This window comes from Miscanthus floridulus, chromosome 8 (genome assembly GCF_019320115.1).
Source record: "Miscanthus floridulus cultivar M001 chromosome 8, ASM1932011v1, whole genome shotgun sequence".
Lineage (NCBI taxonomy): Eukaryota > Viridiplantae > Streptophyta > Magnoliopsida > Poales > Poaceae > Miscanthus > Miscanthus floridulus.
Window position 1 is genome coordinate 35,797,559 of NC_089587.1, and position 27,359 is coordinate 35,824,917.

General features: G+C 43.0%; 4 protein-coding genes and 1 pseudogene across 7 annotated transcripts; 3 read left to right on the forward strand and 2 right to left on the reverse strand.

Annotated features, from left to right (window-relative positions):
* Positions 1–481: 481 nt before the first annotated feature.
* LOC136468864 (uncharacterized) lies at positions 482–3,197 on the forward strand (annotated as a pseudogene).
* A 5,162-nt stretch (positions 3,198–8,359) lies between these two features.
* On the forward strand, positions 8,360–16,125 carry LOC136476170 (uncharacterized). Of its 2 annotated transcripts, XM_066473900.1 has the most exons (11): positions 8,360–8,681; positions 8,801–8,968; positions 9,595–9,655; positions 9,736–9,802; positions 11,883–12,799; positions 13,708–13,818; positions 13,923–14,021; positions 14,109–14,219; positions 14,317–14,617; positions 14,995–15,134; positions 15,282–16,124. In XM_066473900.1, the coding sequence occupies exons 5-11, from the start codon at positions 12,455–12,457 to the stop codon at positions 15,831–15,833; spliced, it is 1,659 nt and encodes a 552-aa protein (XP_066329997.1). In that variant the 5' UTR covers positions 8,360–8,681; positions 8,801–8,968; positions 9,595–9,655; positions 9,736–9,802; positions 11,883–12,454; the 3' UTR covers positions 15,834–16,124. The 2 variants fall into 2 exon arrangements, with proteins under 2 accessions (XP_066329997.1, XP_066329998.1); XM_066473901.1 differs by lacking the exon at positions 11,883–12,799 and having other exon boundaries at positions 15,282–16,125.
* Positions 16,126–17,274: 1,149 nt separating this feature from the next.
* Positions 17,275–20,257, reverse strand: LOC136471598 (pentatricopeptide repeat-containing protein At3g16010-like). Its single transcript, XM_066469343.1, has 2 exons — positions 20,125–20,257; positions 17,275–19,333 (listed from the first exon to the last, which is right to left on the reverse strand). Exons 1-2 carry the CDS (start codon positions 20,204–20,206, stop codon positions 17,499–17,501), a joined length of 1,917 nt encoding a protein of 638 aa, XP_066325440.1. The 5' UTR covers positions 20,207–20,257; the 3' UTR covers positions 17,275–17,498.
* A 152-nt stretch (positions 20,258–20,409) lies between these two features.
* On the forward strand, positions 20,410–23,800 carry LOC136471599 (U1 small nuclear ribonucleoprotein C-2-like). Of its 2 annotated transcripts, none has more exons than XM_066469345.1 (5): positions 20,410–20,526; positions 20,820–20,862; positions 21,660–21,701; positions 21,803–22,055; positions 23,192–23,800. In XM_066469345.1, exons 1-5 carry the CDS (start codon positions 20,519–20,521, stop codon positions 23,524–23,526), a joined length of 681 nt encoding a protein of 226 aa, XP_066325442.1. In that variant the 5' UTR covers positions 20,410–20,518; the 3' UTR covers positions 23,527–23,800. The 2 variants fall into 2 exon arrangements, with proteins under 2 accessions (XP_066325442.1, XP_066325441.1); XM_066469344.1 differs by having other exon boundaries at positions 21,803–22,064; positions 23,192–23,798.
* A 375-nt stretch (positions 23,801–24,175) lies between these two features.
* LOC136471600 (N-(5'-phosphoribosyl)anthranilate isomerase 1, chloroplastic-like) lies at positions 24,176–27,048 on the reverse strand. Of its 2 annotated transcripts, XM_066469346.1 has the most exons (5): positions 26,950–27,035; positions 26,154–26,213; positions 25,285–25,643; positions 25,044–25,201; positions 24,176–24,730 (listed from the first exon to the last, which is right to left on the reverse strand). In XM_066469346.1, exons 2-5 carry the CDS (start codon positions 26,209–26,211, stop codon positions 24,499–24,501), a joined length of 807 nt encoding a protein of 268 aa, XP_066325443.1. In that variant the 5' UTR covers positions 26,212–26,213; positions 26,950–27,035; the 3' UTR covers positions 24,176–24,498. The 2 variants fall into 2 exon arrangements, with proteins under 2 accessions (XP_066325443.1, XP_066325444.1); XM_066469347.1 differs by lacking the exon at positions 26,154–26,213 and having other exon boundaries at positions 26,950–27,048.
* Between the last annotated feature and the right edge of the window lie 311 nt (positions 27,049–27,359).

A 27,359-nucleotide genomic window follows, 5' to 3' on the forward strand; every position in this document is an offset into this window, starting at 1 on the left:
CTTCAACTGCACGGTTGCCTCTCTTTTCTTTAGCGTGTGTTTAGTTTTCATCTTAAATTCTCAAAAAATATTACAGTAGCCATCACATCGAATCTTGCGATACATACATGAAGCATTAAATGTAGACGAAAAAAAAAACTAATTACACGGTTTGGTTGAAAATTGCGAGACGAACGTTTTGAGCCTAATTAGTCTATGATTGAACACTATTTGACAAATAAAAACGAAAGTGCTACAGTGGCCTAAATTCCCAAATTCAGGGAACTAAACACGCGCTTAGCTTACAGATTTGCCCTCCTTCTATTACATGCAGCCTTCCGTTTGCCCCGCTCGTCACACGGACCAGTTGTGGGCTAATATTACTCTAATATCCCTTCCTTATCTCTTCCCATCTCTTCGTTTATCCACCGTACCAGCCGCACAAAAGCCACACGGACGCATCCTTCGTGCGGGCGGAAGAGCAGGGCGACCGCGCGGGCGGATGACCTGGGCCGGCGGCGCGAGGGCCTGCGCGTGCGGCCGGCCCGCGCAAGGGCGAGCAGGGCTGCCGGCGGGGGCGTCGCGGGCGGACTGCCGGCACGGGCGAACGGGCGGCGCGGGGAATGAAGCAGACGGGCGGGCGGCGGTCTACTCCAGCGATGGTGGAATTGCTTCCTCGAGAGATTGTGTAAGCTCTTCAGCCTCTGCAGTTACCTGGCTGTGCAATTTCGCTTTCTTTGGAGATTTAGGGTTTTCAGCTTACTATAATCATACGATGTGATGTGTAGGCGTTCGTTAGAGGATGCTTCTATTGAGATTAGAACTGATGACGAGCTTTTAGAATGGTTTGGAAATTACCAAGAGAACGGAACAATGCACATTGATGCGCAGATCAATGAGTTTGGCGGTACACTGCAGTTCTCACCCATGAAAGGGAAGAAGCCCAATAGGAAAGACACACATGTCGATGAAGAGGCAGTTGGAGTTGATGAGGAGGGAAAATACTCTGACACTGAATCACTTGTTGCACTTAGTGACAGTAGCTATGACAGTGGCTTGGCTGCATCTTTTGACTCTAATTTCTCTGATCTTGAGTTGCCTGATGATGAAATAGTTGAAGAGGATGACGAAGATGATATTCATGTCTTCTCTTTTGATGTTGATGCTCCATGTGTCGATATAGGTGTGGTATTTCCTGATGTGAATCAGTGCAAATCAGCGTTAACCCAGCATGCAATCTTGAATGATTATGCTTTCCGTACTGTGAAGAAAGACAAGAAGCGATTTCGAGCCAAGTGCTTGAGAGCGCATAAGGGCTGCAAGTGGATTTTTTTTGCATCTACCAGCAAGAAATCCCCTGGATGCAAGGTGCTAGCGGCTCAAGTGGATTATATATATTTTTCTTTTCTAGGCATAAATGTCCAGTAGTGAATAAAACAATCCATGTCTTTTTGTGCAGGTTAAGATGAATGGGCCAATTCACAAGTGTGGTTCAGTCAACACCTGTGGTGACACAATGGCCACAAGTAATTGGGTAGCTGAAAGGGTGGTTGACTGGTTGACGGATGACCCAACAATGGGACCAATGGATTTACAAAAAAAGTTGAATAAGAAGTACAAAATGGAAATTCCTTATGATAGAGTTTTTAGGGGCAAAGAGAAGGCTCTTGATATAATATTTGGAAAGTGGGATGATAGTTATGACTTGCTGCCCACTTATAGGGCTGAACTATTGAAATCAGTCCCTGGAAGCATTGTTGAGATTGATACTGAAATACATCAAGTGGATGTGTGTTTCATGAGATTTTTTTGTTGCTCTTAAACCATGCATTGATGGGTTTCTCCAAAGATGCAGACCATACATTTCCATTGATGCCACCCACCTAACAGGAAGGTCCAGAGGTCAGTTGGCGGCTGCTGTTGCATTAGATGGGCATAATGGGCTATTTCCAGTTGCTTATGGTGTTATTGAAACTGAGTCAACGGAAAGCTGGACATGGTTTTTACAGAATTTGAAGCTTGCTATTGGCATGCCTACTGGTTTGGTTATCAGCACAGATGCAGGTAAAGGACTTGGTGTAGCTGTAAAAGATGTATATCCAGGAGTGGAACATAGAGAATGTATGAGGCATTTGTGGAAAAATTTCAAGAAGCATTATTATGGTGATTTATTTAATTATAACATGTGGCCGGCCGCCAAGGCTTGCACCATTGAGAAGTTCAATTATCACATGGGCAGGATACAGGAGAAGTGCCCTGAAGCAATAGCATACTTAAATTTGAATCATCCCTACTTGTGGAGTAGAAGTAAATTTTCTGATCATTCCAAGGTAGATACATCAACAATAACCTCTCGGAATCTTTCAACAATTGGGTGAAGAATGTCAAGGACCTGCAGATTGTTGAGATGCATGACAAGATAAGGCAAATGATAATAACCAAGTTTGAATTGAGAAAAAAGATAGCTATATCGATGAAGGGCATAATTATCCTAGCTGTTACCAAGGTTCTTACTGCTCAAAGCAAAGCTATCAAGGACTGTGAAGTTCTAAAATGTGCAAATGACACTGCTGAAGTAACTACACCTACTAAATCAGGAGCATCTTTTAGGTATGCAGTGAACTTGGTGCTGAAGACATGCAGCTGTAGGGCATGTCAAGTGAGTGGAAAGCCTTGTAGACATGCTTTAGCATTTATTGCAAAATTTACTAGAGAGGTACAAATGGAGGACTTTGTCGATGAATACTTCTCTGTTGACAAGTTTATGAAGACATATTTAGGTGTGTTTAATCCAATGACTTCCAAACATTTTCTGGCCACGTGTGAATCTAGGATACAAAATCAAGAAGCCAAAGTTGAGGAGAAAGCCTGGAAGGCCAAGGAAATCTAGGATCAAAGCATCAGATGAGCCTGGTGCTAACAATAGGAGGAGGTGTCCTGAATGTCATGAGCTAGGCCATACAGCCAAAAAGTGTTAAGGAGGTCTAACTGCTAGAGAGAAAAGAGGCTTTTATCTACTGAGAATGCATTTGGGGAAGGAAGTGATAAGCCGAGGACTGCACGTGCATCACAAACAAGGCGCAGGGGTACAACTAGGACTGCACATGCATCACAAACAAGGTGCTGATCTGTATTTATTCAGTTTGTAATATTTTTGGCAGTGCAAACATTCAATTTATAGTTCTCTCACTACTGGTGCAATTTTTCTCTCTTTTTGAAGTGCTACTGAAAGTCAGATGGTAGAAGAAACACCACCAACTAGGACAGGCAGAGGAAGAGGAAGAGGTGTTTTAAGGCTTGCTGCTTTCTTCAATGCTTAAACATGATCATTTGACTGGATATGTAATGACTTGTCACCTGGACATGACATCTTGGCAATTAGTGCCATTATTTTGATCTTAAGATGTGATCTAGACATGTCATATTGGCATATAATGCCGCTATTTTGGTCTTGATATGTGATCTGACATGTCATTTAGGCATATAGTGCCATTATTTTGGTCTGATGTGATCTGGACATGTAAACAATTTTAGATGTGATTTGGGCAAGTCAACCATTCAGAGTATATGGTGCTTAAATATGATATGGACCTCTAGTCTATTGCTTACTATCTAATGCAAAATAGATGATGCTTACTAATGGATTGAAGTGCTTTTTATACCAAGTGCAAATATGTATTTATGTACTCATGCACACACCGTTAGTCCTGGTTAACAGAACAGGGGCAATGCAACCATTCAAACTCAAAAAATGGGGGCAAACCTGCAAACTCAGAAAAAGAGGAGCAAGCATACAGTAAGAGGTCAAAAGGAGGGCAGATATGCAATTGCTCCAAAAAAAATGTGCTAATATGGCCATCGTCAAAAAAGTTAGCAAGAAGTCCATTTTGTCTTTGTTTTTACAATGCAACTCTTTTAATGCTAGCGTCCTAATATCGACCGGAGCGACGGATGGTGCCCGCACAGCGAGCGAGCCCCTAGCAGTAGGCCAGTGTTGTTTCGAACGTCGCTCACACCGCCGGTCGCTTCCCACGTGCACAGTGACGAAGCCAGCGGTGGGGCTTGAGGGCTCTAGGCTCTAGCCCACCCTATCGATTCTGGGCACATGGAGCCCCCCTATGCCTTCTCTTAAAATTTTATGCATATATGTATTAGGTAGGGGAAGCTAAGGTTAGGAGAAGATAAAAAAAGCCTCTATTCTTTTGTTCAGCCCCTACTAAATTTTTTTCTGGCTTCGTCACTGCACGTGCATCTCATGTGCAACACTCGATCTACTTTTGAATCATCCAGATGTAACAGCTACAACATACAAAAGAAGACAGATGAAACATTTGAAACAATCGTCAAAAACACTTGCGAAAACGCCTGAAAACACTTGAAAAACCATTGCAAAATATATGCAGCATCCAGATAAAACAGTTACAATATACGTATGGAAACACCTAAAACACTTGAAAACATATGCTTGCATCATGTATGTATATACAACATCTAGATCTACTTTTGCAAAATCGAGAGAAAACACTTGCAACATAGTCTAGAACAGATGAAACATTTGGAACATACATTTGAGACGTACGTGTATAACCATTACAAACATGTGCAACATCCTAATATACTTTGCAACATCGATATACAACACTTGCAACATCTAAAACACTTGAAATATATTCTTGCAACATGCGCTTTTCGCGTAGCATCTACTTGCTGCTTAGATGAATAGAGGTTCATCGACACGGAGCTTGATGTCACAGAGTGGCGCGAGGGAGGGGGGTGCCAGCGAGCGAGCGGTTGTGCGGCCACCGATGAGCTGCAACGCGGCTCTCGACGATAGGGCAGGCAGGTGCGGTCCCCCGCGGTGGAGGTGACAGCGCGGGGTGATTGCGCTACCCGCGTCGAGCGTCGCGCTAGGAAGGTGAGCGATGAGCGGGCGGCATGTGGAGTCGCCCGCGGAAGACGCATGCATGTGGTGAAAGAAGGTCGTGACGGGATGTATGGGGAATCGACAATTTTTATGGGAAAGTTGAGAGGAGCTATGTATTGGGCTGCGCAAGCCTAAAAAGGACATGTTCGGAGCGTCGGACGCCCTGAGTTTAGCATTTCCGCTCTTTTTTAAATTAGTGGTGTTTTTTTTGAAGTTAACTAGTGATGTTTGATCACTGAACTATCAAATACAGGATAATAGCTGCTTTAAAATATTGTTTTTGTATTTTCTAAAAATAATAAAAACCAATTTATTTTCTCAAAAAACATAACAAAGCACTATAAGTCACAGAAGTCATGTAATTTTTATTAGGTTCCTAATCTCATTAGTTAATTTTCCTAAGCACCATAAGTTTTGTAAGCCTGCTCTCCCAACGCTTGTGATGAGAAAACTAGAAAGCAACAGCAATAGAAAAACAATGGTGCGCTAGATAGTGGCGGAGCTATGTGGAAGCCAAAGTGGGCCATGCCCCCCTGATGATTGCATTTTTCTTAATGATGTCTATATTTAGTCAATAGAAAGTTATAAAAATTCGCACAATATTAATAACTTGAATACTATTAGCCCCTCAAATCCTCTTCAAGCTCCACCACTGGCGCTAGATGTATGTTGCTCATATGCGAGGCTGAAGACAAGCACTCCTTATAGACACGGGAGGTAGAAGGTGAAGCGCAGAGGACGAACCAGAATGTCATGAAGCGCTCATCAATCACTACTAACCACTGCTACAAACATAGGAGTTTCTAGTAACTACATCCATAACCATCGGTTACTGTTTAGTGGAGCCATAACTATATGAGCTGATAATAACCGCAGCCATAATCGTGACCATTACAAATTTGACCATTAACTACAATCAATCCACCTATAATCAACCTACTCTGTACCATGTCGTGAAAGCCCAACTCAACCAGGCTCGGCGTAAATAAACACCTATTTAAACTGAGCCAACCTTGAGTCCAATTCTCACGTGAGACTAAGACTCTATTGCACATTTAAGGTTTATTTGATTTTAATTGATAAATTAGACCAAGTCCAATAAAATTCTTGAATCCAACAAAAAGGAACCTGAAAAAGCCGGAAAGAAAGAGGACCAAAAGGAGTACGGAATACAAATCTGTACGAAAAAAAACTGTTGTATATGAAAGCTATAAAAACTGTATATGATAGTTTTACGTCGAGACTGCACTCATTCTGCGCTTAACACACTCACTCCGTGAGCACTGCCGCTGCCGCACTGGGCAGTGCCCACTGGCTTTTGGATTCCGGTGAGCTGCTGGACCTGGACCTGGACCTGCGGCGCGGCACGGCCAGAGCGGGCACTCCTGGCACCTGGCAGCGATCGAGCAGCCGCGCCGCGTCCGTCCACCCAGCCGCGCATGCAGAGACAGCTGTGCGAGTGCGACGCGGCTCCCCACGTGCAGACCCACGCCCGCCCACCGACAGCGTTCCATTAAAGTTTAGTCCTTATGTTGATATTTGGACGTCTGGAGTATCAAACGTAGATTAAAAAAATAACAAATTATATAGATTATAATTAATTTGTCAGATAAATTTTTAAGTATAGGTTTAATAAATTCGTCTCATGAATTATTAAATATTTTTATAATTTATTTTATTATTATCGAAACACTCCTATTTAATATCCCGGCGTGATATGACATCTTAAACTTTACCTTTGAATTTAAACACCACCTCATCCTGTCACTCACGCACGCCTCGCCGTACGGTAGGTGGTAAAGGTCCTCGTGAGTCAAAGTTCCTTGGCAGCTTATTCTTGGCTTCCCTGACCGAAATAGGAACAGCAGACAAGCAGGGATTAAGCAAATTTGGAAAAATGAGAGAGCAATGCCACGATATATATGCACCACTTGGAATCTTTGTTGGGTGGGGACGGCTACCCTATAGAAAATCAAATATAGTTTCAAACACTTGATTCCTCCATAAACAATGTTGTGCTCTTGGTGGGGGGGGGGGGGGGGGGGGTTGTTATATATATATGTAGCTGTATTGGAGTAAACTATCGAGCTCATACAGAAGATGTTGGTCTTTAGGGTAGTCTGAGTAGTGAGTTTTATGACGTTGTTACCAAGATTATCACATTAACTTTTGTGTTGGTAACTATGACAACAAGTTTTATCCACAAAGTTTTATAAAACTCTCTCTATCTTACTTCATAGTTAACCTGCTAAGCCATCAAATCTGTTAATGTGTCATAATATTAAATACAAATAAAACCTAGATGAAACCTCACTGAATTTGGCCTTATATAGTGTTGAGAATTGGGACTCAAGTTGATGAATCAAATTGTCATCCCTTGGATCATTACCTCTTTTGTCCACTAAAATCATGTTGTTTTCACGTAACCCAAAATGTCTAATCACAATACGAATCACGAAGGATACCGGGATAGTTGTAGCTCCTGTTTGATCTCAATAGCTTATAGTTAGCTATTAAAATTAGTCGAAAACCTGTTTAGATCCTTAGTTTTTTTATAATCCTTAGCTGATATGCCAGCTAATATCTTATCTACCACCAAGCTAACAATTAGCTATTAGCTGATTTCTTTCAGCTAATGGTTAGTTGGGCGAATCAACATAGTAATTATATAAGCTTTGTAAAAGTTTACTCTAGGTAAACTCTAGATTTCTCAAAAGCTATCCTAGTAAAAACTCATGGTTCTCTTTTTCTTTGCCAAAGGACGGCTGCAATATTTATTTACTGGTTTCGCCTTCTTGAATTTTTCTGGTAAAATAGAGAACAGCCAAACTACATACAAGATACAAGAGCAAGCAACTTTTGCATGTGAAAAAGAGGAAAAACAAGAAAATAGTTTTCTCGCACAACAAATGAAACAAGACAATCCGGGATCATTCTGCTAATGGATTGGGCTGGAATGGCTTTAATGGTTTGCATTGTGCATCGGATGGCTCTGGATTGGGAGCAATAGTTTTCACGTGCGTCTTGGGCTGGATAGAATTGGGGATACGGGCCTAATGGATTAGGGGGTGTTTGGTTCTTCAATCGCTCCTAAAATTCATGTTACATCAAATGTTTAGATACTAATAAGTAATATTAAATATAGATTAATTATAAAATCAATTACATAGATGGAGGCTAATTCGCGAGACGATTTTTTTAAGTCTAATTAATCTGTCATCAACACATGTTTACTATAGTACCACGTTGTCAAATTATGAACTAATTAAGTTTAAAAGATTCGTCTCGTAAATTAGTCGTAAGTTATGTAATTAGTTTTATAATTAATCTATACTTACTACTCTATGTATGTATCAAATATTTGATGTGACAGAATTTCTAGGAGGCATGGTTTGGTTCGGAGTTTACAAGTTCCAAACGTTCCCAACCCATGGGTGCAAACGAGTTACAGCCCAGGCTGCCTATACGCTCCGACGCTCGGACTCCACGACTCCACCTCGTCACCGCACGGCCGCCGCCACGCCAACGCCGCTGCAAGTACCGGCTTTATCTCCTCAAAAGCACATCACCGTAGGGTGCAGCTCGAGGTCGTCAGACTCGGATCGACAGGCTGCGCGATGCCGTCGCGGTCGGTGCTGGCGCGGAGGACGCCCACGAATTCGTCGGCGTAGGAGAGGAGTCTTTCCACCCCCTGGATCTCACTCTCGCCTGCGCCCGCCGCCATCAGACTGGTCTGCGCCGGCACCGACAGGAACCCTAGCTCGCCGCTCTCCAAGATGTGCGTGCTTTCTCTCCGCCTCCTTCTCCCTTTCCTTCCTCTTCTGTTTTTCTGAATCTTGCTTTCAAAAGAAACGAAATCATGGATCCCTGGTCACCTCTATCGTGCGATGTCCGCAGGTGCCTCTCCAAGAACGCCTTATGGATCCCGTGAGGAGGAGCGAGGTGGATTCACAGCTACTACCCAAGCCCGCCTATTGGAGATGCAACCATTGCCGAGATGGATTTCGCTCATTGGAGATGCAACCAATTATCTGGTCACCATGATCCCCATCAACACCGTCTTTGGTGAGCACACCCTCGATCTCTGGTCTACTTTGACCTGGACTGGAGGGAGTAGTATTAAATGATTTTCTTAAATCTTAATCATCCTAAACTGGCATGCATATATGTTGGAGATTGACATTGATGTCTTCTCAAGGCATTTATGTTTAGCTTCTCTAGAACTAATTATTTTGATTGTTTACATATACTTTTGCATTAGCAGTGTCCTGAAAATTGGTGATTTGGTGAACTTGTTGTGAAATTGACATTGCCATGCCCAGCCTAATATTGTTCAGATGATAGTTTATGGATATGACATAAGTAAGCTTCAATAAGTGGCCACATAGTTCAATATTTTAGTTTTTCTGAATTCACCCCGTTTTCCTTGATCCTAGTTGGAGCAACTGATAAGTTGTTATTCCTGTCCATGTAGATTAAGTATGATTAGTTCCAATGATTAGCTTTCTTTCCCGTCCAAATTGGCAATTATTTATATTTTGGCTTTTAAGCCACCTTTGGCCACATTACTGTTTCTGTAGACTGACATATCTCCTCATCTCTGTGTTTCCACGGCACAGTTCCTGAAGTATTTCAGGACTGAGTTGTTAATATCCTTTTTGAATCTCTTCTTTGTTTTTTTTTACTGCTAGTGTATGTAGGGACTATTGTCTTAGTGCCTTCTGTATTCACATCGTGGGTATGGATTATCAGGTACAACATTGGTCCACTTTTTTTGTATTTATTTGTACCATATAGGTCTGTTCTGTTTTTACTAAAGGCCTCTTGAATAGGTGGAACCAGCTGAGCCGGTGGGGCCTTAACCTCAAAAGTGTTGGCACAAATCTGTAGCCAAGAATGGTAAAAAGTTCTCTTCTGAAATTTTATACATGCCTCCCTGTTTTCGGCATGGAGAATTTTTGTTTCTAGAACACTTGGCTGCAGCCCTGTTTATGTACTGCATTCTTAGTGGTTTGATTAGTGGTTTGGTCTGGCCTATGTACTGCAGCTTAGTTGGATCCATGTGTTTGATTTGATATATCTATGTCAACCTTATAAGTTCCTGTCGTAATTAGTTGCTCAAATCTGCTTTAATCTGAAACTGTGCAACTCTAAAATTGATCCAACTATCTATCAGCATGTTCGGCAGCCTGTAACTGCCTGTATCTGGCTTGGCTTATCAGTCAGCCAACAATGTTTTCCTCTTACACCAAACCAGCCAACAGTACTTTCAACTCATGGCTTATAAGACTGTCTCCAACAAGGGAGACCTAAATACGACGCCTATTTCAGCTTCTGGGTCTCCTACAGGAAAGGGTCACGCACCCGTAAACTCGTCCTCTCCAACAGCTACTGTGGGAGTCTGCACTCGGCCGCGCCGCAGCCATCTCCGTCAGCGAGGGAGCTCCAGCCATCTCCGTCGTTGTCCATCTCCCTTGGCTCCGGCCACCACCCGCTGCGGCTCCGGCCAAGATCCGCGTCCTTTGCCGCGGTGTAGGGGCACGGACGCGGATGGGCTCGCGCGCGGCGTACTCGGGCGCGGCAAGGCCGCTGTGCACCGCCGCCGACGGCTGCGGCGGACCGGGGCGGCCTCCCTGCCCCGGCATCCGGATCCAGTGGTCCCAGGGCCGGATCCGCGTGGCGCTCGGGCGGGCCGCGCCTGGGCGGGCGCTGGGCGACACCCATGGCGGCGGCGGCGGCTCCGGCCCAGTTCGACGCCGGATCTGCAAGGGGCGCCGGTTGCGGGGCTCTTCCTCTTCCTTGCGCTCGGCGGTAATGGCGGCTTTCGGAGCAGCGGGCCGGCGGGGCGCGCCCTCGAGCAAGCCGCGTGGGGCTCTGCAGGGCCGCCTGCTGTGGTTGCGGTGGCGCCGGCCAGTGCCCGTGCAAGTGCCGGGCGGCGGCGGAGGGGCTCCTTCCTTCCTCCTATGCTTCCTCCTTTCCTCCTCGACCTTGGCAGTGGCGGCGATTTGCATAGGCAAGAGAGAGGGGATGCTTTTTTGCGTAGCGATTCAGCTGATAGCCAAAATGCGTCGTGGGTTTGGGTCCTCCGTTGGACGGTGTTTTGGGTAGGCAAAGGCACTGTGAGTGACGCATTTTGGGTATAGGTTCCCTCGTTGGAGTCAGTCTAAGCCAATCCAGCCGAAACGAACAGGCTGTATAATGCTGGAAGCTACAGTACAACTCTAAAATTGCCTTAGGAAATTTCAGGTATCTATGCTGCAGTTGCTTTGTATTTTAACTTTTGATAGACCTTCCTTATCTGTACTTTGGTCTGTCTATCAGTACTTTTAGCTATCACAGCTAGAGATGCTGTTCTCTGCAAGTAGGAAAGGATGTTGTTCTATGCAGTAGACTTACAAGTTCTTACATTGACATGTTTTAGGAGGATCAGTACCTTTTTCCTGTCCTCTTTTTTTTCGTTCATTTTTACTTTTCTAATAAGCAACTGGAAATTGATACGCAAGCTTGCTGAGTTGTTGTGTTATAGTGCCCTTTATTTAGTTCTCGGCATTGCCACAAGGAAGTTTTCAAAATTTTTGTATGTACTGAGGAGATAATTTACTTCGGCTATTACTCCACATACACTCTGAAATTGTTTTTTTGGGTGATTTATATGTCTGCAGCTTGCTGGTGCATCTGCTGTGCATACTACGGAGTATTAGCCGATTAGTGATTCCAGCATATTGCTTGAGTCTACGCTCTGAAATTGCTCAATTGCAGCATATGCTGTTGTGTATTAGCCAATTAGTGATTTCCAGCATATTGATTGAGTGATCTTAGCTAGTAAATCAAATTTAGAAGTATATATAGCTAATTTCTGGCAGTAGTAAATTTCTGGTTGACTGTTGAATATATTGATCCCCATTGCTTGTTTCTTGACCTGCACTGCTGCTGTTCAAACCTTTGTGAATATAGTGAGCTGTTGCATTTCTTGCTGCAGTGCTTTGAAGTTGATATGGCAGATTGAGAAGAAGTCGAGGAAGAAGTTATTTCTAGTGTGAACATGTCTTCTCTTTGTGACCAGTCAGCGTTTTGATATGAAGACATGGTTGTTTCCTGTTATCTGTTTTCAGAAAATTGCATCCTGTTGCAGTTCTGAAAATACCGTGAGCTGAATTTGTCTGTATTATTTCTGTGACCATGGTGCTGCTTTTCATAGTGTGGAACATGGTGCTACTTGTATGAACATGCTGTTAACTTGTTGAATAGATCGAGATCATGTCACTTTATTGAATGTGTGAACTCACTGGTAGAGGACAGATTATATATTGCCACATGGAAGGTTTGTTCCTCCCAAAGTGATCCAATATGCACTGATCACATGCATGTACGTGGGGGTGGGTTGGTTTCTGTAGACGACGGATAGGATTGGGGTGGGTTTATTTTTTGTTGAATATTGTATGGATTGGTGTGGTTACGTGGTTGGGTTTCAGCCCACTAGCAGAGTGAATCCGGGATACATGCCAAAAATAAAACAAGAAAAAAGTAATAAAAATAAAAAAACAAAAATTAATGCGAGAAACGCGACTATTTTTAAAAGGCCAATTACAGCGAAAGCACTGGTCCCGTCGCCTCGTCCTCTTGACGGCCTCGCCGTCGCCTCCTTTTCTTCCTCCTCCTCGACGGCACCTCCTCCTCACACTCACTCACACGGAGAGCGCTCGCGCGGGCGCACACACGGTGGTGGAGGTTCACAGGAGGGGGAGGGAGGAGATGCCGGGGAGCCAGAACGGTTGGCCGAGGCCTCGGCCGGTCAAAGCCGAGACCATCCACGGTCTTGCGCGCGCCGGCGACCTCGCCGGCGTCCAGAGGAAGCTGCGGGAGAACCCCGCCCTCCTCAACGACAAGAATCCCGTGGTGCGTGCAGCATCCGTGCTTCTTTTCTCGCTTAAAGAAATATACGATCTTTGGTCGGTTTCACGGTTCTTGATGCTTGCTGTGAGGGGTGAGCGTATTAGATTCATTAGGAACTGATTTCTTTTTCTTTAATGTGGAGAAACGTGAGTTTGCTCGGAGTCGTGTAAACGTAGCTTGACTTTCTTGAGCCGGTTCTTGAATTTGTCCCGGGCGGTGAGGCGGCGTTGGCTAATTTGCCCTTTGGTATTGTGCTTTCTATAGTTCCTTTTCTTGGAACAGATTTCTTGGGCGGTGGGGCGGCGTTTGCTCCTCGTTCCCGTTCTTCTTTAGTGCGCGTTTAGCTTGCGTTCCGTCTTGATTGCGACTTTAATTGCTCATTTGCTCCATTGTGTAGCCTATGCGTTTCTCGTCTGGTTCCTTCTGTCGCTGCCGTTTCGATGCTTTCTGGGCCAAGAAGATGATATACTAATGATTGATAATTTTATTGTGTTCTTTTATTTCTTCTGTCCTGTTTAAAAATTCCCCGGATTTCGGAATGTCAAACACTTGCTCTCGAGATTTGTTTTTATCTTGCGTGTTTGGTTCTTTGCAGGCAAGATTAATTTGTTAGGTCTGATGTAGTTACGATTTGCTTTTGGTCTCCTTTAAAAAATCTCTGCGGCCATTTCCATTAGGCGGGCTCGCTTTCGTGTCCCTTCTTATCGCCTTGCATTTGCTAATCTAGAGTTTAGACCTTTCTGTTTTGTGACCTGATTATCCTATATCCTATACTGCTGTAATGCACTAACCTGACTTTATTGGCTGAGGCTTCAATTGCCTTCCTGACACAGCTTACACTAGTCATTTACAAGGCGGAAACAAATTAAACATTGTGCGATCTGCCTCTCTGAAAATATAGTAATTTGCAGATGTGTCAAACGCCACTTCATGTTGCTGCTGGCTACAATAATACAGAAATAGTCAAGTTCTTGCTTAACCAGCAAGGTACAGAAACAGTTGATTTGGAGGCAAAGAACATGGTAATTAAGTTGCCACATTTCTTTTGCATCTGATTGGGTACTCTGCCACACTTCTTTCATGCATCGAGCTTAATACATAAACCAATTATCTCATTTTTTGACAGTATGGAGAGACTCCTCTGCATATGGCAGTGAAGAACAGTTCTTGCGGATCAACAAATCTACTCCTTGAACATGGTGCACGCATAGAAACCAAAGCCAATGTATGATCTACCTGTTTCTTTTCATTTCCTTTGAGGTTCTCGTATTGCATGCACAAATTTTATTACGTTCAACCCATGGTGGTGCAGAACGGCATGACACCATTGCATTTAGCTGTCTGGCATGCACTTCAAGCTGGAGACTGCAGCACGGTTAGCGTGTTACTAAGCTACAACGCGGATTGCTTTGCGAAAGATGATGTACTACTTGATTCACAGTAATGGTTTTCAATTACTTGTTTAAAATCATATTATAATTTACAATGTGGTAAGGTTTGTTATAACATCTATCCACCAGGAAGGCAAAATGCCCTTAAATCATATTCCAGGAGGAGCTGGTAGTGAGAAGCTTCTGAAACTCCTCACTCATCATATGGAAGAGCAAAGAAAAAAGAAAGCTCTCATGTCATGCCTCGAAGGGAAAGCAATGTCAGAGTTTGAAGAGGCAATATCACAAATTGTTGGATTGCAGGAGCTAAAAATGCAATTGCGCCGATGGGCAAAGGGAATGCTTTTTGATGAGAAGCGACGGGCTATGGGCTTAGGGATTGCTAGAAGGAGAGCTCCCCATATGGCATTTCTTGGCAATCCGGGAACTGGTAAAATTTCGAAAGAAGCAACCTTTTTTGTGTTACCACAGTTCTGTTCAGTTCTATGATCAAATGCTTTGCCATGGGTTATCCTTAAGGTGGTTTCATAGTGTTGCGCATCATTGCATTGGGTTTGTATGGTACAGTTACAATCAGCTATGCGATACTAAACATCTTGTTGGGAGCTTTTGCTCTGATCATGAACTAAGAGTAGTTACCTGGAAGTTTGGCTAAACATGTCCTTAAAAGGCTACATTCTTTGTAAATTTGCCTGCTTCTTATACATTTTGCACTTACATGTACAGTGCAGTAAAATGCACAAGTTTCGGGTAGATAGTTACTGAAAACATCAATATTCTGTTTATATTATCCATCCTCTATTGCAGGCAAAACTATGGTTGCTCGAATTCTTGGAAAGCTCCTTCACATGGTTGGAATTCTCCCTACTGACAAAGTAACTGAAGTTCAGCGAACTGATCTTGTTGGAGAATTCGTGGGGCATACTGGACCAAAGACTAGGAGGAAGGTATTTTATCCTCTATTTTTTGTCAGAAAGGCTTTGTCAGCTGCACAATTTTCAATTTCAGAGAAATTGCGAAACAAATTCTGAACTTATTTCTATTACATGTTCTACCTTACATAATACTTTGTTACCACGATCATGGTTCAACAGATACAAGACACAGAGGGAGGTATTCTCTTCATGGATGAAGCGTACAGGTTGATACCAATGCAAAAATCTGACGACAAGGATTATGGTTTAGAAGCCTTGGAGGAGATAATGTCTGTAATGGACAGTGGCAAGATAGTTGTCATATTTGCTGGGTACTGTGAGCCAATGAAGCGAGTCATCGCTTCCAATGATGGCTTCTGTAGGCGGGTCACAAAATTCTTCTATTTTGACGATTTCAGCACGACAGAACTAGCAGAGATCCTACATATGAAGATGAAGAGCCCAAGTGAGAGTAGCTTGCTTTATGGGTTTAAGCTGCACCCAAGCTGCAGCATTGAAGTCATTGGAGAGCTGATTGCCAGAGAGACCACCGAAGAGCGGCGGAAACAGATGAATGGAGGCCTTGTAGACACACTGCTCATCAATGCCCGTGAGAACCTGGATTCACGGCTTGATTTCAACTGCGACGACACTGATACTATGATCACGATCACGTTGGAAGACCTGGAAGCAGGGCTTCGGCAGATTTCCAGACAACGGCAATTGCAGTGACATTTAAATTCAGGAGAATTTTTCTTGATTATTTCTTGCTTGTCTCCAAAGATGAAGTTATGGCCGTACAATGACAGGGTCTCATCCTTAAACACTTTTGGCTATTCTTTCTGTTGTATCTAGTCATTGCTAGATTGATGCCGTCCAACAGTAGCAGTGTAGTAGTAAAATGCATGTAGTTCCTTGAATTCCTATATTATTCCAGATGAGGTATACATATAAATAAATATTACCTGTGTATATACAATTATACATTCATGCCCTAACAATCAGTGTCAGAGGTCCGATGCTTGCCTACAGAAGTAAGACCGCAAGATTTCTTTGATGCGAGCAGTAGCTCATTCATTCATTTCTGGATCTTCTAAAAATATTTGACATTTGTGGAATAGCTAGTGCCACATATGGTATGTTGATCATCCCATGACTCTGATATGTCAGGCTGAGTTGATGTTTGAGTCGAACTTGAATTTATACATCGGTAACGCATGGTACGTGCATAAATAATTCAGATTTGACAGTGGAAATAATTGAGTTTGAATCCTAACTAAATTTTACATGACCAGTTCTTTTTTACGAAATCCTTATCTTCCCATCACTGGCCCCATCAGCTGGCCCAGGTGTGACCATGGTCAGGACCAGGATTCAGAAACAAATGCACGAATCGGTCATGTGATGACATCCACTTTCAGAAAACAATGTGATTGTTCACATGCCGTTGAGCTGTGCTCAAATGCATGAGCGTGTCTGTATATGGCAAGGACCATACATGCACAGTTTATACAGGAATCTCAGTAACAAGAGGCTCTGTCAGAGGCTAATAGTTAAGCATGCAACTTCATGTGCCTCCAGAGCAGTGTTGATCCCAAACTTGCCTTCTTGCTCTTGCATTGTCTTTCGGTGGAATGGAATCTTGCTTTACATGATAGTAGCGGAAGGTAGATCTGCAATGTGGATGCCTACATAGCTTGACCCAGGAACCTTTCTTTTCCATGGAACATCTTGATGCTACCATGAAACAAAAGAAGTCCAGACATTGGCCCCATTAGAGTAGTAACCGGAAATAAAAGTCAGTTTTAGGCTTTCAGCAGTGCCAACATCAAAAGGAAACCAGGATTTATCTTTTATCCATGTCCAAATCGAGGACATGGCCACACAAGAGAAATGTGTGACAAATAAGTGTTCCATATTTTTCTTTCACTGTAATAGAATGATTGAAAAAAACAGAGTTGTGCACAGTAACAGCTGCTTGGACTTCAGGAATGTATACTTGTGAATGTGGGTTGCTGAAGAAACATCTCAACATACAGTAGTTAGGCTTGTGCTTCAATGATCTCAAATCTTTCAGGAAAAACTGTCAGATGATTCGCACTTTCGTAAAAACTAACTGTAGTTAGACTTGTAATTGTGTATTAGCAAAAGATACTCAAAAGTAATAGGACTGGACAATACATGAGACATGATCAATTAGTGAAATATACACCTTTACAGTTTCATCAGTTTCAGCCTTCGGTATTTCTTTTTTACAACAATCCACCTGAGTAAGCATGAGGCACATCTTTTCACACATGCAAACAGATAAAGCTCTCCTAAAGAATATTTTATCAAGAAAGAAAGCCTGCATTTAGGTGTGTTATGTCGAAAACAAACAACACTATCTATTGCCCATCAGCAACCTTGGCCAGTATATTCATGATCAACCTTTCCAATAGCTTCAAGTATAGACGAATATGTAATAAGATCGTACTCAAACCCCAATGTGTTCATCTCTTCCATCAGCTTTGCTGCCTCCTCAAACATGCCAGCATGACTCAAGGCACCAAGGGCAGTATTATAAGAGACAACATCAGGTCTTACTGTAGATTGTTTCATGTTAGAAAGCATCTCCATTGCATGATGAGGTCCTCCCGTTTTTGCCAGCCCGTTAAGGACAATATTGTATGAATTGATATCAGGAATACACCCATGCTCTTGCATTCTTCTCATTGTACTAAGAGCTTCATCAAGCATGCCCGTTCTTGCTAATCCGGACATGAGAGCATTGTACGCATAAACATCAGGAACACAACCAAGTTTGTTCATTTCGTCAAACATATTTATAGCATCATCAAGCCGTCCAGCCTTTCCTAAGTGTTTAATCATAACTGCATACACCCGAGCACTGGACGAGCCGCAATTTTCCTTTAGTTCCTGAAAAAGCTCACAAGCAAGATCATAGCGCTTAGCTTTTCCAAGAGCATCAATCAGGCTGCAATATGCCGCTGGACATGGAGGGAAACCCTTTTCATCCATCTCCTCCAGTAGCATCATGGCCTTCTCCATCCTGTTGGTTTTGCAGAATCCATCAATCAGGATAGAATAGGTAAATGAACTGGGGGAGATTCCACTTTCCTTCATTCTCTCAAACCAAGACGGAACCTCAGAAGCACGAGATTTTGATTCAAAAAGTGCTTTTATGATAGTATTGTATGTCACCACACTAGGAATGCACCGCAATGTTCCCATCTCCTGAAACAACTTCATAGCATCATCCAAACGATCAGCCTTGCCTAAGAAATTTATCATATTGTTCGTAACAACCGTGTCTGGCCTGCAGCCTTCTCGCTGCATTTCATAGAAGAAGTGATACGCTTCATCTATTCTGCCAGCTTTACCAAGGCCCCTGATCAACTCAGTGTAAGTAAATACATCCGGTCGGCAATACTGATGCCTCATCTCTTCAAACAAACTCAATGCTCCATGAACATCATCCAATTTGAAGAACAAAGCTATTAACATTGTATATATCTTGGTAGTTGGCTGCATTCCGTTCTCCTTCATCTCATTCAACAACTGAATTGCTGAATCACTGCAACTTAGTTTGCAGAAAGCACAAATCAGTGCGCTGTACGTCATAGTGTCTGGGAAGCAATGACCCTCAGTCCTCATCTCATTGTATAGTTCATGGACTTTCTCATGTTGGCCCTCATGCATCAACATTATTATCATGCTGTTATATGCCTGCGCAGTTGGCTGACACTTCCGCGTTTTGATCTGGTAGAAGATTGCAATTGCCTTGCTGACCATCTTAGCATTCCCCAGCATCCGAACTACCTCTGACAGCTCTGTTGGGGTGACAACACAAATGGGATTCCGTACCATCTCTTGGATCATCTTCCACATCTCACCATACTGCTCTACTACTTCCAAACAACGTATCAATGCCATGTAAGTGGATGTGTCATGCTCATAATTCCTCCGCTTTGCAGCCCATCTGAAGAACTGCATCTTCACGTTGACCCCAATGTCAGTTTTCATAACCTCCCGTACCAACCAGTGATCAACTCTAAGCATGAGAACCTCCAGTGCCTTCTCAGCATCAGGGCCCCACTTGAATATCTTCAGGATCCTAATGAACCTCTCATCCAAGACACGCACAGAATGCGCGTATCTTGGCACAGTGGTTGCTATTGCTTCCTCACTCTGACGAACTGGAGGATGAAACATCCGAACAATCTCACTTTCTGAAAGCCAAAAAATCAAGAGTGGTCAAGGAAAGGGGAAAAGATAGTAAGAAAAAACGTAGCATCAGTCATCATTAGAAAAGCTTTTTTTTTTTGGTTTAAAACTAAAACTAACAAAACGCACGTCAAATCAAGACTGGCTTCAGCTTCTAATCTGGAAGGACAACTTGTGAACTATGTTTGTTGGAAATTCATTCTACTTGGTTTCTGGTACTGATTTAACATATGAATTAATTTACTCATACTAAGCATAGCAAATTTCACATTATTACATTGCTAAATATCAACAGACATATTATGTGTCAGCAATTCATCAAATCTGACTTGTGTAATATCTTCCCTCTTGCAATTATAAAGCTGAGGTTGGGAATTCCCACAAACTCTAACAGAGCCCAAATAAAACAAAGTGCAATACATTTTTTGTTGCATATACAGTACATCGCGAGTCCGCGACTCCTCACTAGTGTCTGTTCCGCATTCTGGTGACATGTCAAAATAATCCATCGTTTTTTTTTACTTTTGGATACACCAGGTAGTTGAAAGCATGTTTCCCAACACAAATCTACATCCATCCCAAATTCATAGCCCCACTACCACAACACTGCTTTCGATTTTGTCTGATCTCTATAAATCCGACCTTACTTAGATCAATCTAGTTCTCATTAAAACTTCATGCGAAATCTAAAAATGTGCTAAGCACACACTGATAGGCAGGGTACTGACACTACCCGAAATTCCTCGAAAGCGAGCTAGGAAACCGAAATAAGTGAAACAAGGAAGACGCGCCTCACCCGTTTGCTTGATCCTCCGAGAAAGGCACGGCGACGAGGAGATCCCCCGTGCCACCAGGAGCTGTGCACCGCGACGCGCCATCTCTGGCCGCCAGCGGCGGCTGCGCTGCGCCTTGACGAATGACGAGGGCGAAGTACTCTACTCGCTACGCAGGGGCGGTGGCCGGTGGTCAGGATTCAGCTTATGGGCCGTCATCGAGCCCGAATTGGATGGGCCTACTTGCCACTGACCGGCCCAGCCCTTTAAGGGTCCTGGAAGGCTGGAACTCTCGAGCGGCTCGTATTGGCAAGGGTTTAGGGCGCAGCAGACTGGTGCTCTTGCTCCGAGCCTCCGACTCCGTTCTCGACCGAGACGCGATCCCCTTCTCCGCCGCTGCCGTCCTCCGCCGCTGCGATGCCTCGGTGAGTGCTTCTTCGTCTTGTCTACTCAACTTGCGCCCATATGTCCATCCGCGGGGGTGCGGTTGTGGGGTGGGGGGTGATAGGCGTTGAAACCCTAGCACTGGTGTTCCATGATTTGCGCCTAGATCTCGCTGGTTGATTCCACGGTGCGGTGTGATTGGGGTCTGGGTTTGCTCACCGGGAGCCAGTTAGATGATACTACCTGCCTCTGTCTGTGCTGCGTTGTTGTATATGTTCTTTTCGATTTATGTCCTAGCTCGTGTTCTGACTTCTCTCTTGTTCTTACCGTGCAGGTATTACTGTGACTACTGCGACACCTACCTGACCCATGACTCGGTGAGTGTCTTGTTGTGCTTCAATTTTATAAGGCTACAGACATGTAGCAGGCTCGTCATTTCTGTGTAGGTTTCCTTAGGATTGCATGCAGTAATCTAATCTAAGCATAAGTTGTGTTGCTGCCATGCTTTAACGAACATAAGCGAAATAAGAGTTGTTTATGCCACTTGTTCATCTCAGTGGCTCAGTTCAATTATGTTTCCAACTCCCTAAGAATATTTTGTGACATTGCGTGGTCCTTGAAATTATTGATGCTCAATATAGACTGCAGTGCGCCATCCTTTATATATCAGTGCACTAGGTAGCCGCCTATTCAAGCTTGCATAATGTATGAGATATTCACAAACTACAGTTCTCTTGGCTTCCTGAATTAAAATAGGTGTTCTCCCTTTTAGACTTTCATACCTTGCATACAAGTGATTTCAACATAGGCCCTCTTTGGCAGGGCTCCGGCTCCCGCCCCTCCGCACCTGTCGGCCGCCCATGGGCCGACAGGGGGCTACTGTTCACCGGAGCTGTTTTTCTCTCTCCTCCTATCCTCTCTCACAGACAGAGGCGGAGCCGGAGAAGCTCGTTTTTCGGGCTCCGCGGCTCCGGCTCCGCCTGGCACATATCGGCCCATGGGCGGCCGACAGGTGCGGGAGTCGGAGCCACCGGAGCCCTGCCAAAGAGGCCCATAGTTGCTTCTGCAAACTGTAAAGATCCATGAATGCTGTCTCCTCATTGCTACCATGTACTCTTTATTTCTCGTCTTCTTTTTGAAACGTGAGTTGACTACTTTGTAAAAAATGTTGCAGCCATCTGTCCGGAAACAACACAATGCTGGATACAAACACAAGGTATTTATTTTATTCTTTGTATAATCTCCATAGTCCCAACTTAGTTTTTTGGTGCCTATTCATCTATAAAATGTTGCTCAACCTTATTTGAAATATTCTAGGCAAATGTTCGAACCTACTATCAGCAATTTGAGGAGCAGCAAACTCAAAGTTTAATTGATCAAAGAATCAAGGAGCATCTTGGACAAGCTGCAGCTTTCCAGGCAGGTGCCCCTTTCAACCAACATCTGCTTGCATTCCCAGGAGCTGTGGCCCGCCCTCATCTTCCAATTCTGCCAACCCCTGGCATGCCTCATGGATTCCCTCAAGCACACTTGATGCCAGGAGTTAGGCCCCCGATTTTACCAGCTCCAGGTATTCCAGGTAAATAGGGCTGCTGTTTGTATCATTCATCATGATTACTAGCATGTATTATGATGGCTACTATGTGTACATGTCTATAACCCATTTATGCCTCATTTCCCATTAATTCGATATTGCTTTCTTCATTGAAGACGAAATAACTACATTTACCCCTGCCTCCAACCTTAGCAGAACAAACATCAAAAGTTCAATGTTCTGCAAAGAATGCTACTTGTTTGTTATGGCCCGAATCAGGTTCTTCTGCATGTATCTGCACAGTGCATTAATTATTTTCATGTTACTTAATAGGGCATCGGTATATAAGGCGCTTGTTACCTACCATATGTCGGTTAATTAGGTTTGGTTTATTTTGTATCATGAGATTTCATGGATTTGATTTGTTTTGGGTACATCCTGATTTGTAGTTACTAGTGACTTTAAGCGATCTCTAAACCCTTTGCACAGTTCCAATCCAGAAGAAACTGATCTTTATTTTATGCGAGGAAACCAATATGAGCAAACTGTTCTGTACTGATATTTTTTCTGGGGAACGAAACAGAATTTTTAGAACAAGCTGTAAATGTATTCTCAAAAACTACCCCAGTTTTTTACCTTTGCCAAAGCAATTAATCACGTGGTTTGTGATGAGTGGAGAATTGGAGATCTATCTAAAATGCTTAGATTAGAGTACTCTGATATTTTTTTGTATTCACGTTTATCTCAAACATGGTACTACGTTTATCTCCCTCTCCCTCGTCCTTATTTACTACTAGCGTTCAAAATTTGTCCACAGACATCCGCTGCGTCATCAACCCTATCTCCCTCATAACTAAAAAAAAATACTTGTTTGCATCAACGTGATGTTGGTGTTGGAGTCTTCTATTTCTGGCATCTCTGTAAAGGCAACGGCGTCTCAGTAATCTTAGCGATTGATTGAGGGTTACCACAATCATTTCTCTTCCTCAACTGCCCTAAAATTCCTAGAAATGCTTATACTTGTGGATGGAGGGAGTTGCTTAATGTTGTGCTGAGTTACACAGCTGATAAGTTGGCCTTTGGAAGAGTTTTCTTTACATTTTCCATATCGATTTCACTTATTCGAACCTAACAATAGCTACTTTGTGTTACTGTTTTTTCAAATGTGCCAGGATATGCAGGCGGCCCACCAACCATGCCGCAACCAGGCGGCCCACCTGGCTCCATGCCGCAACCAGGCGCCCCACCTGGCTCCATGCCACAACCAGGCGCTCCACCTGGTTCTATGCCGATGCAGATGGCCCCACTCCCAAGGCCTCCAACGCTTCCGCCTCCAACATCTGGAGTCCCAGGTGCCCCCATTCCTAACAGTGCAGCACCTCCAGCCATTTACCAAGCGAACCCATCAGCACCCGCAGGTACGACTTCTGGTGCTCCTCCAGCTCCACCGACTGCTCCACAGCCGCCTGCGTTCTCCTATGCACAGCCATCAGAGGGCAACCACTGATTCTGTTCCTTAGGCATTTACTTGGTTGACATATGAAGTTGATGTTCCCAGAAAGGCTGCTCCTTTGGAAGTTAATGTTGCCATCATTTAACTGAGGCCATTTCTGTCAGCTTGAATTCAAGGGACTGTTGAGAAAATCTTCAAGTGTAATCGGTGCGGTTGGGGCCCTGTATGCTAGTCGATGTAGGTTAACTATGTAATCGACTTTACTTCATATATTAATTTCAAAAAAAAAGGACGCTTGAAAGTCAAAACTAGGTTTCTCGTCAGAGAAATTTTTGGCATGGGATGCTTCGACTCGAAATTGTGATTCACCAGTATTCATGTTTTTTTTCGAGAACGTCAGTATTCATGTTCTATATGTTTTTTGTCTCGCTTTTACCAGCAAATGTGCTCTTTCAGGCAAAACTCAGGTTCCCAAGTCCATAGAAATTGAAGCGATTTCATGTTACCTTCCAATAACCAGCTTCAGGTTACACCACCCCTGTTTGTTGCCTAACAAAAACCATGGTGGCACTACTCTTTGCTCGTATCAAATGCTAGCTGACATAGCAGACGACGAATTTGATCAAGATACAGGTAATGAAAATTTTCCAGTTATAACTAAAGTCATAATATGTATATCGTTTACTGCAGGGATTTTGTCAGATTGTGCAATGTGTTTTTATTTTTGCGTTTGAACTGGACATGCGTACAAAATCCACAAATACAAACAGTGATACATATAATATTCAGATTCAAAAATTTAATCACTAGCCTCAAGTGCAATTTCAACATCTTACCTTCACTAAGGAGTTTGCTACACTCAACAATAAACGGTGATACATATGCTCACTCTTCAAAAATTCAATCACTAATTTTCCCCTCATCCCCAAGCGCAATTTCGACAGCTTGCCTTCAGGTTGCAGTAATTCAGGGATTCCGCGGAGTGAGCAAATGATATAAAACTAAGCTCTCGACCAGCAAATGACCTTATGATAGGAAGTTCAGGGATTTTACATTGCTTATGAAGGAATCAATCCTGTCTGCATCTTTTTGGATACCATCAGGAGCACATATGCCACTGCTAACATCAACACCATTTGGCTTCAGAGCAGAAAAGGCTTCACAAACATTATCTGCATGAAGCCCTCCAGCTAACAGCCATCCATTCTTGCTTTTGACAGACGGCATTTGGAACTTCTGCCAATTGAATCCCTTTCCACTGCAAATGAAAATTGGTCGCATTTGTCATATAGAAATATGTCCATTAGCTAGCATACAATCCAAGAGAACTTCTCTACGAATTATAGAGTAAGGAATGACAAGATACTGCTTTTGCAATGAAGTAATGCAATATAATAACGCTGAATTTAGTGAGTATTCACATCACGGACAGTTGAATGATCAGTTGCCTCAACTATCTCTTTTGGGTTTTAATTACAATCATATGATTTCCTTGTTGTAGAACAAACAGAACTAATTTTAGCACATCGAGCAAACATGGGATTATAGAAGCAATAAGAGCAAGATCTAACCTTCCGCCTTTTGCACTGTCCACTAAGTACCAATCAAGTTCATATTCCATGTCAGGAGCGTTGATTAGTTTTCCATTGTCATCAGCATTTAGTTCATAAATGATACGATTGTTCTTTGAAAGAGTATGAACCAATGCACGAGATTCATCACCATGAAGCTGCATAATAAAAATTCTGGAGTGTGTAAATAATAGTCATAACCAGCGTAAACAACATAGGCTACAGCATTTCTAAATCGAACCTGGACAAAGTTAAGGTCGCATGAATTAGACACTCGTAGTATTGTATCTTCATTATCATCCACAAAGACACCAACTGATTCAGCACCATAAGATTGTGCAACTCTTGATATTTCTTTTGCCTCCAACAAAGAGACAGAGCGTTTAGAGTTGGGCCACAGTATCATGCCTATAAGTTCAGCTCCTGCCTTTACAGCCATTTCTGCATCTCTAGCCGATGTGATGCCACACATTTTGACTACAGGGTGGATCTTTCTGGTATCTCCACAACTAGGCGATGAAGATACGACGGTATGAGAATGATGGTTACTTTGGTTTGTTCCCAAGCATGACATTTTTACTCTAGAAATTCTTGGAAGTCCTGTGTGGGAAAAGACAGGGTAAGGTGGTAGAGCATATAAAGGAAGTGAGTTGAAGTACTATTTGTGCAAAACCACATGATTATTGATATACTGCAGTGAATACTAACATACTCAAATGTCACAATAAACCAAAGAAGGGTATCATTGATCTGTTAGTTGCTAAAATATGTACTTTTCAGAAAAGCAAATGATAAAGCTAACTAGAATAAAATAATCAAGGCTAGTCCAGAAGTACTTAGTGAAGTTGATCAGACAAAATGATTAGCTTGCGCACCAACATGCAGCCAGTTCATCTTAAATACAGTGGATACATACAATATTACAACAGAGGCTTGCAGTCTCTTCCAAATGGCTCTTATTTTCTCTGGGATAACTTGTTGGAAATTTTCTTTTTCAGAACCAGTTTTGTATACTGAAGAATTACGTGAACATTTCATTTCCAGCAACCGAGAATGTAGAGAATAAAAACATTTGTGATCAAGTAACAGAACATGACTACAAATGCTCACCATTGTTTTGTACTAAAGGAAATTGCTGATAGCGTCTTGTTGAGATTGGCAACGCCATTACTGAGAAGGCATAAATGAGAACATAAAGAGTCTGTCTACCTAACAACCATGTGTTTTATACAGTTTTATCACATGAATTTTTTTACATCATAGAATTAAGATCCAACAGCCTCCATCCCCTTCTACCTCCAGTCTTCTTCTACCTCCAACTTTCTTTTACCTCTAGACAATCATAAATCACAAGATCACAAATCCACAGGAAACAATTTTTTTCTACGCGAGGACAAGAAAATAAAAAAAGTTCCCAGTCGGCAGTTTTTTTTTTTCTGCAGGCCGGTGTAGCTTGGCAAGAACTCTGCGGTCTGGCAGTTGCTGTGGCGCAGGCGTGTAGCGTCGCGCAAGGCAACAAAGGCATCGCTGCTGTACGCACGACGCGCTCAGTCACGTCGACTACAGTTGAAAAGAGAGAGGGATAGAGAGAAAAAATCTATGTATTTTCTTTCGCTAAAATACACATGGGTTGTATAACATTTCTAGAACATAAAAAGGATTAGCACATGACTAATTGGCCATTTGGTAGAAACAGAATGCATCAGAAGTTCAGAACTTAAAAGTGAATAAATAAAATGAAGTTCCAGACCAGGGGCAAGTAGAGAACATGGGACTCAATATTTTTGGCAAAAAAAAAAAAAATCGAAGTTAGTGGCCATGGATACACTTCGATCAGATCCAAATACAAATAGCCACATAACAAGTTAGGGTTCGCACAGCAGGAAGGGAGAAAGGGTGCCGATACCTGGTGGGATCTCATCGACAGCGAAGGATCCAACGAAGACCTAGGGAGTAGGGACCTGGATTAGGGCGGCGCCGGCGCCGGCGCCGGCGGTCACACACGACTACACGAGAAAGTACGGGCTGTTTTTGATGAAGGGCTCAAGAAACAAGAAAATTGGAGATATGCTGTTGTTAAAGTGGACTTCGTCCAAATGGAAAAATTATACTTGTTTACTTCACCCCTCCCAGGTATTCTACTCCCTAAAAAATTCAAATCTGTCTAAATAACCGCTGTGAGATCTTAAAAAAAAATCAACACTAAGAACATCTCTAAGAGTTCCCTAAATCCCTATTTTTTAGCAAGATGAGAAAAAACTCTCCTCTAACAACTCCTAATCCATCCCCTATTTTTTTAGAACTTGCGAAAAGTCA

Bases quoted from the DNA above. Each gene is read 5' to 3' on its own strand.
- LOC136476170 (XM_066473900.1), top strand. From the start codon at position 12,455: ATGCGAGAAACGCGACTATTTTTAAAAGGCCAATTACAGCGAAAGCAC. The intron at 12,800-13,707 runs GTGCGTGCAGCA...AGTAATTTGCAG, and splicing joins TCAACGACAAGAATCCCGTG to ATGTGTCAAACGCCACTTCA. The intron at 15,135-15,281 runs GTATTTTATCCT...ATGGTTCAACAG, and splicing joins GACCAAAGACTAGGAGGAAG to ATACAAGACACAGAGGGAGG.
- LOC136471598 (XM_066469343.1), bottom strand. From the start codon at position 20,206: ATGGCGCGTCGCGGTGCACAGCTCCTGGTGGCACGGGGGATCTCCTCG. The intron at 19,334-20,124 runs GTGAGGCGCGTC...TTTGGCTTTCAG, and splicing joins TCGGAGGATCAAGCAAACGG to AAAGTGAGATTGTTCGGATG.
- LOC136471599 (XM_066469344.1), top strand. The intron at 21,702-21,802 runs GTATTTATTTTA...GAAATATTCTAG, and splicing joins ATGCTGGATACAAACACAAG to GCAAATGTTCGAACCTACTA. The intron at 22,065-23,191 runs GTAAATAGGGCT...CAAATGTGCCAG, and splicing joins ACCAGCTCCAGGTATTCCAG to GATATGCAGGCGGCCCACCA.
- LOC136471600 (XM_066469346.1), bottom strand. From the start codon at position 26,211: ATGGCGTTGCCAATCTCAACAAGACGCTATCAGCAATTTCCTTTAGTA. The intron at 25,644-26,153 runs GTGAGCATTTGT...TTTCCCACACAG, and splicing joins TCCTTTAGTACAAAACAATG to GACTTCCAAGAATTTCTAGA. The intron at 25,202-25,284 runs GTTCGATTTAGA...TTTATTATGCAG, and splicing joins GCGACCTTAACTTTGTCCAG to CTTCATGGTGATGAATCTCG.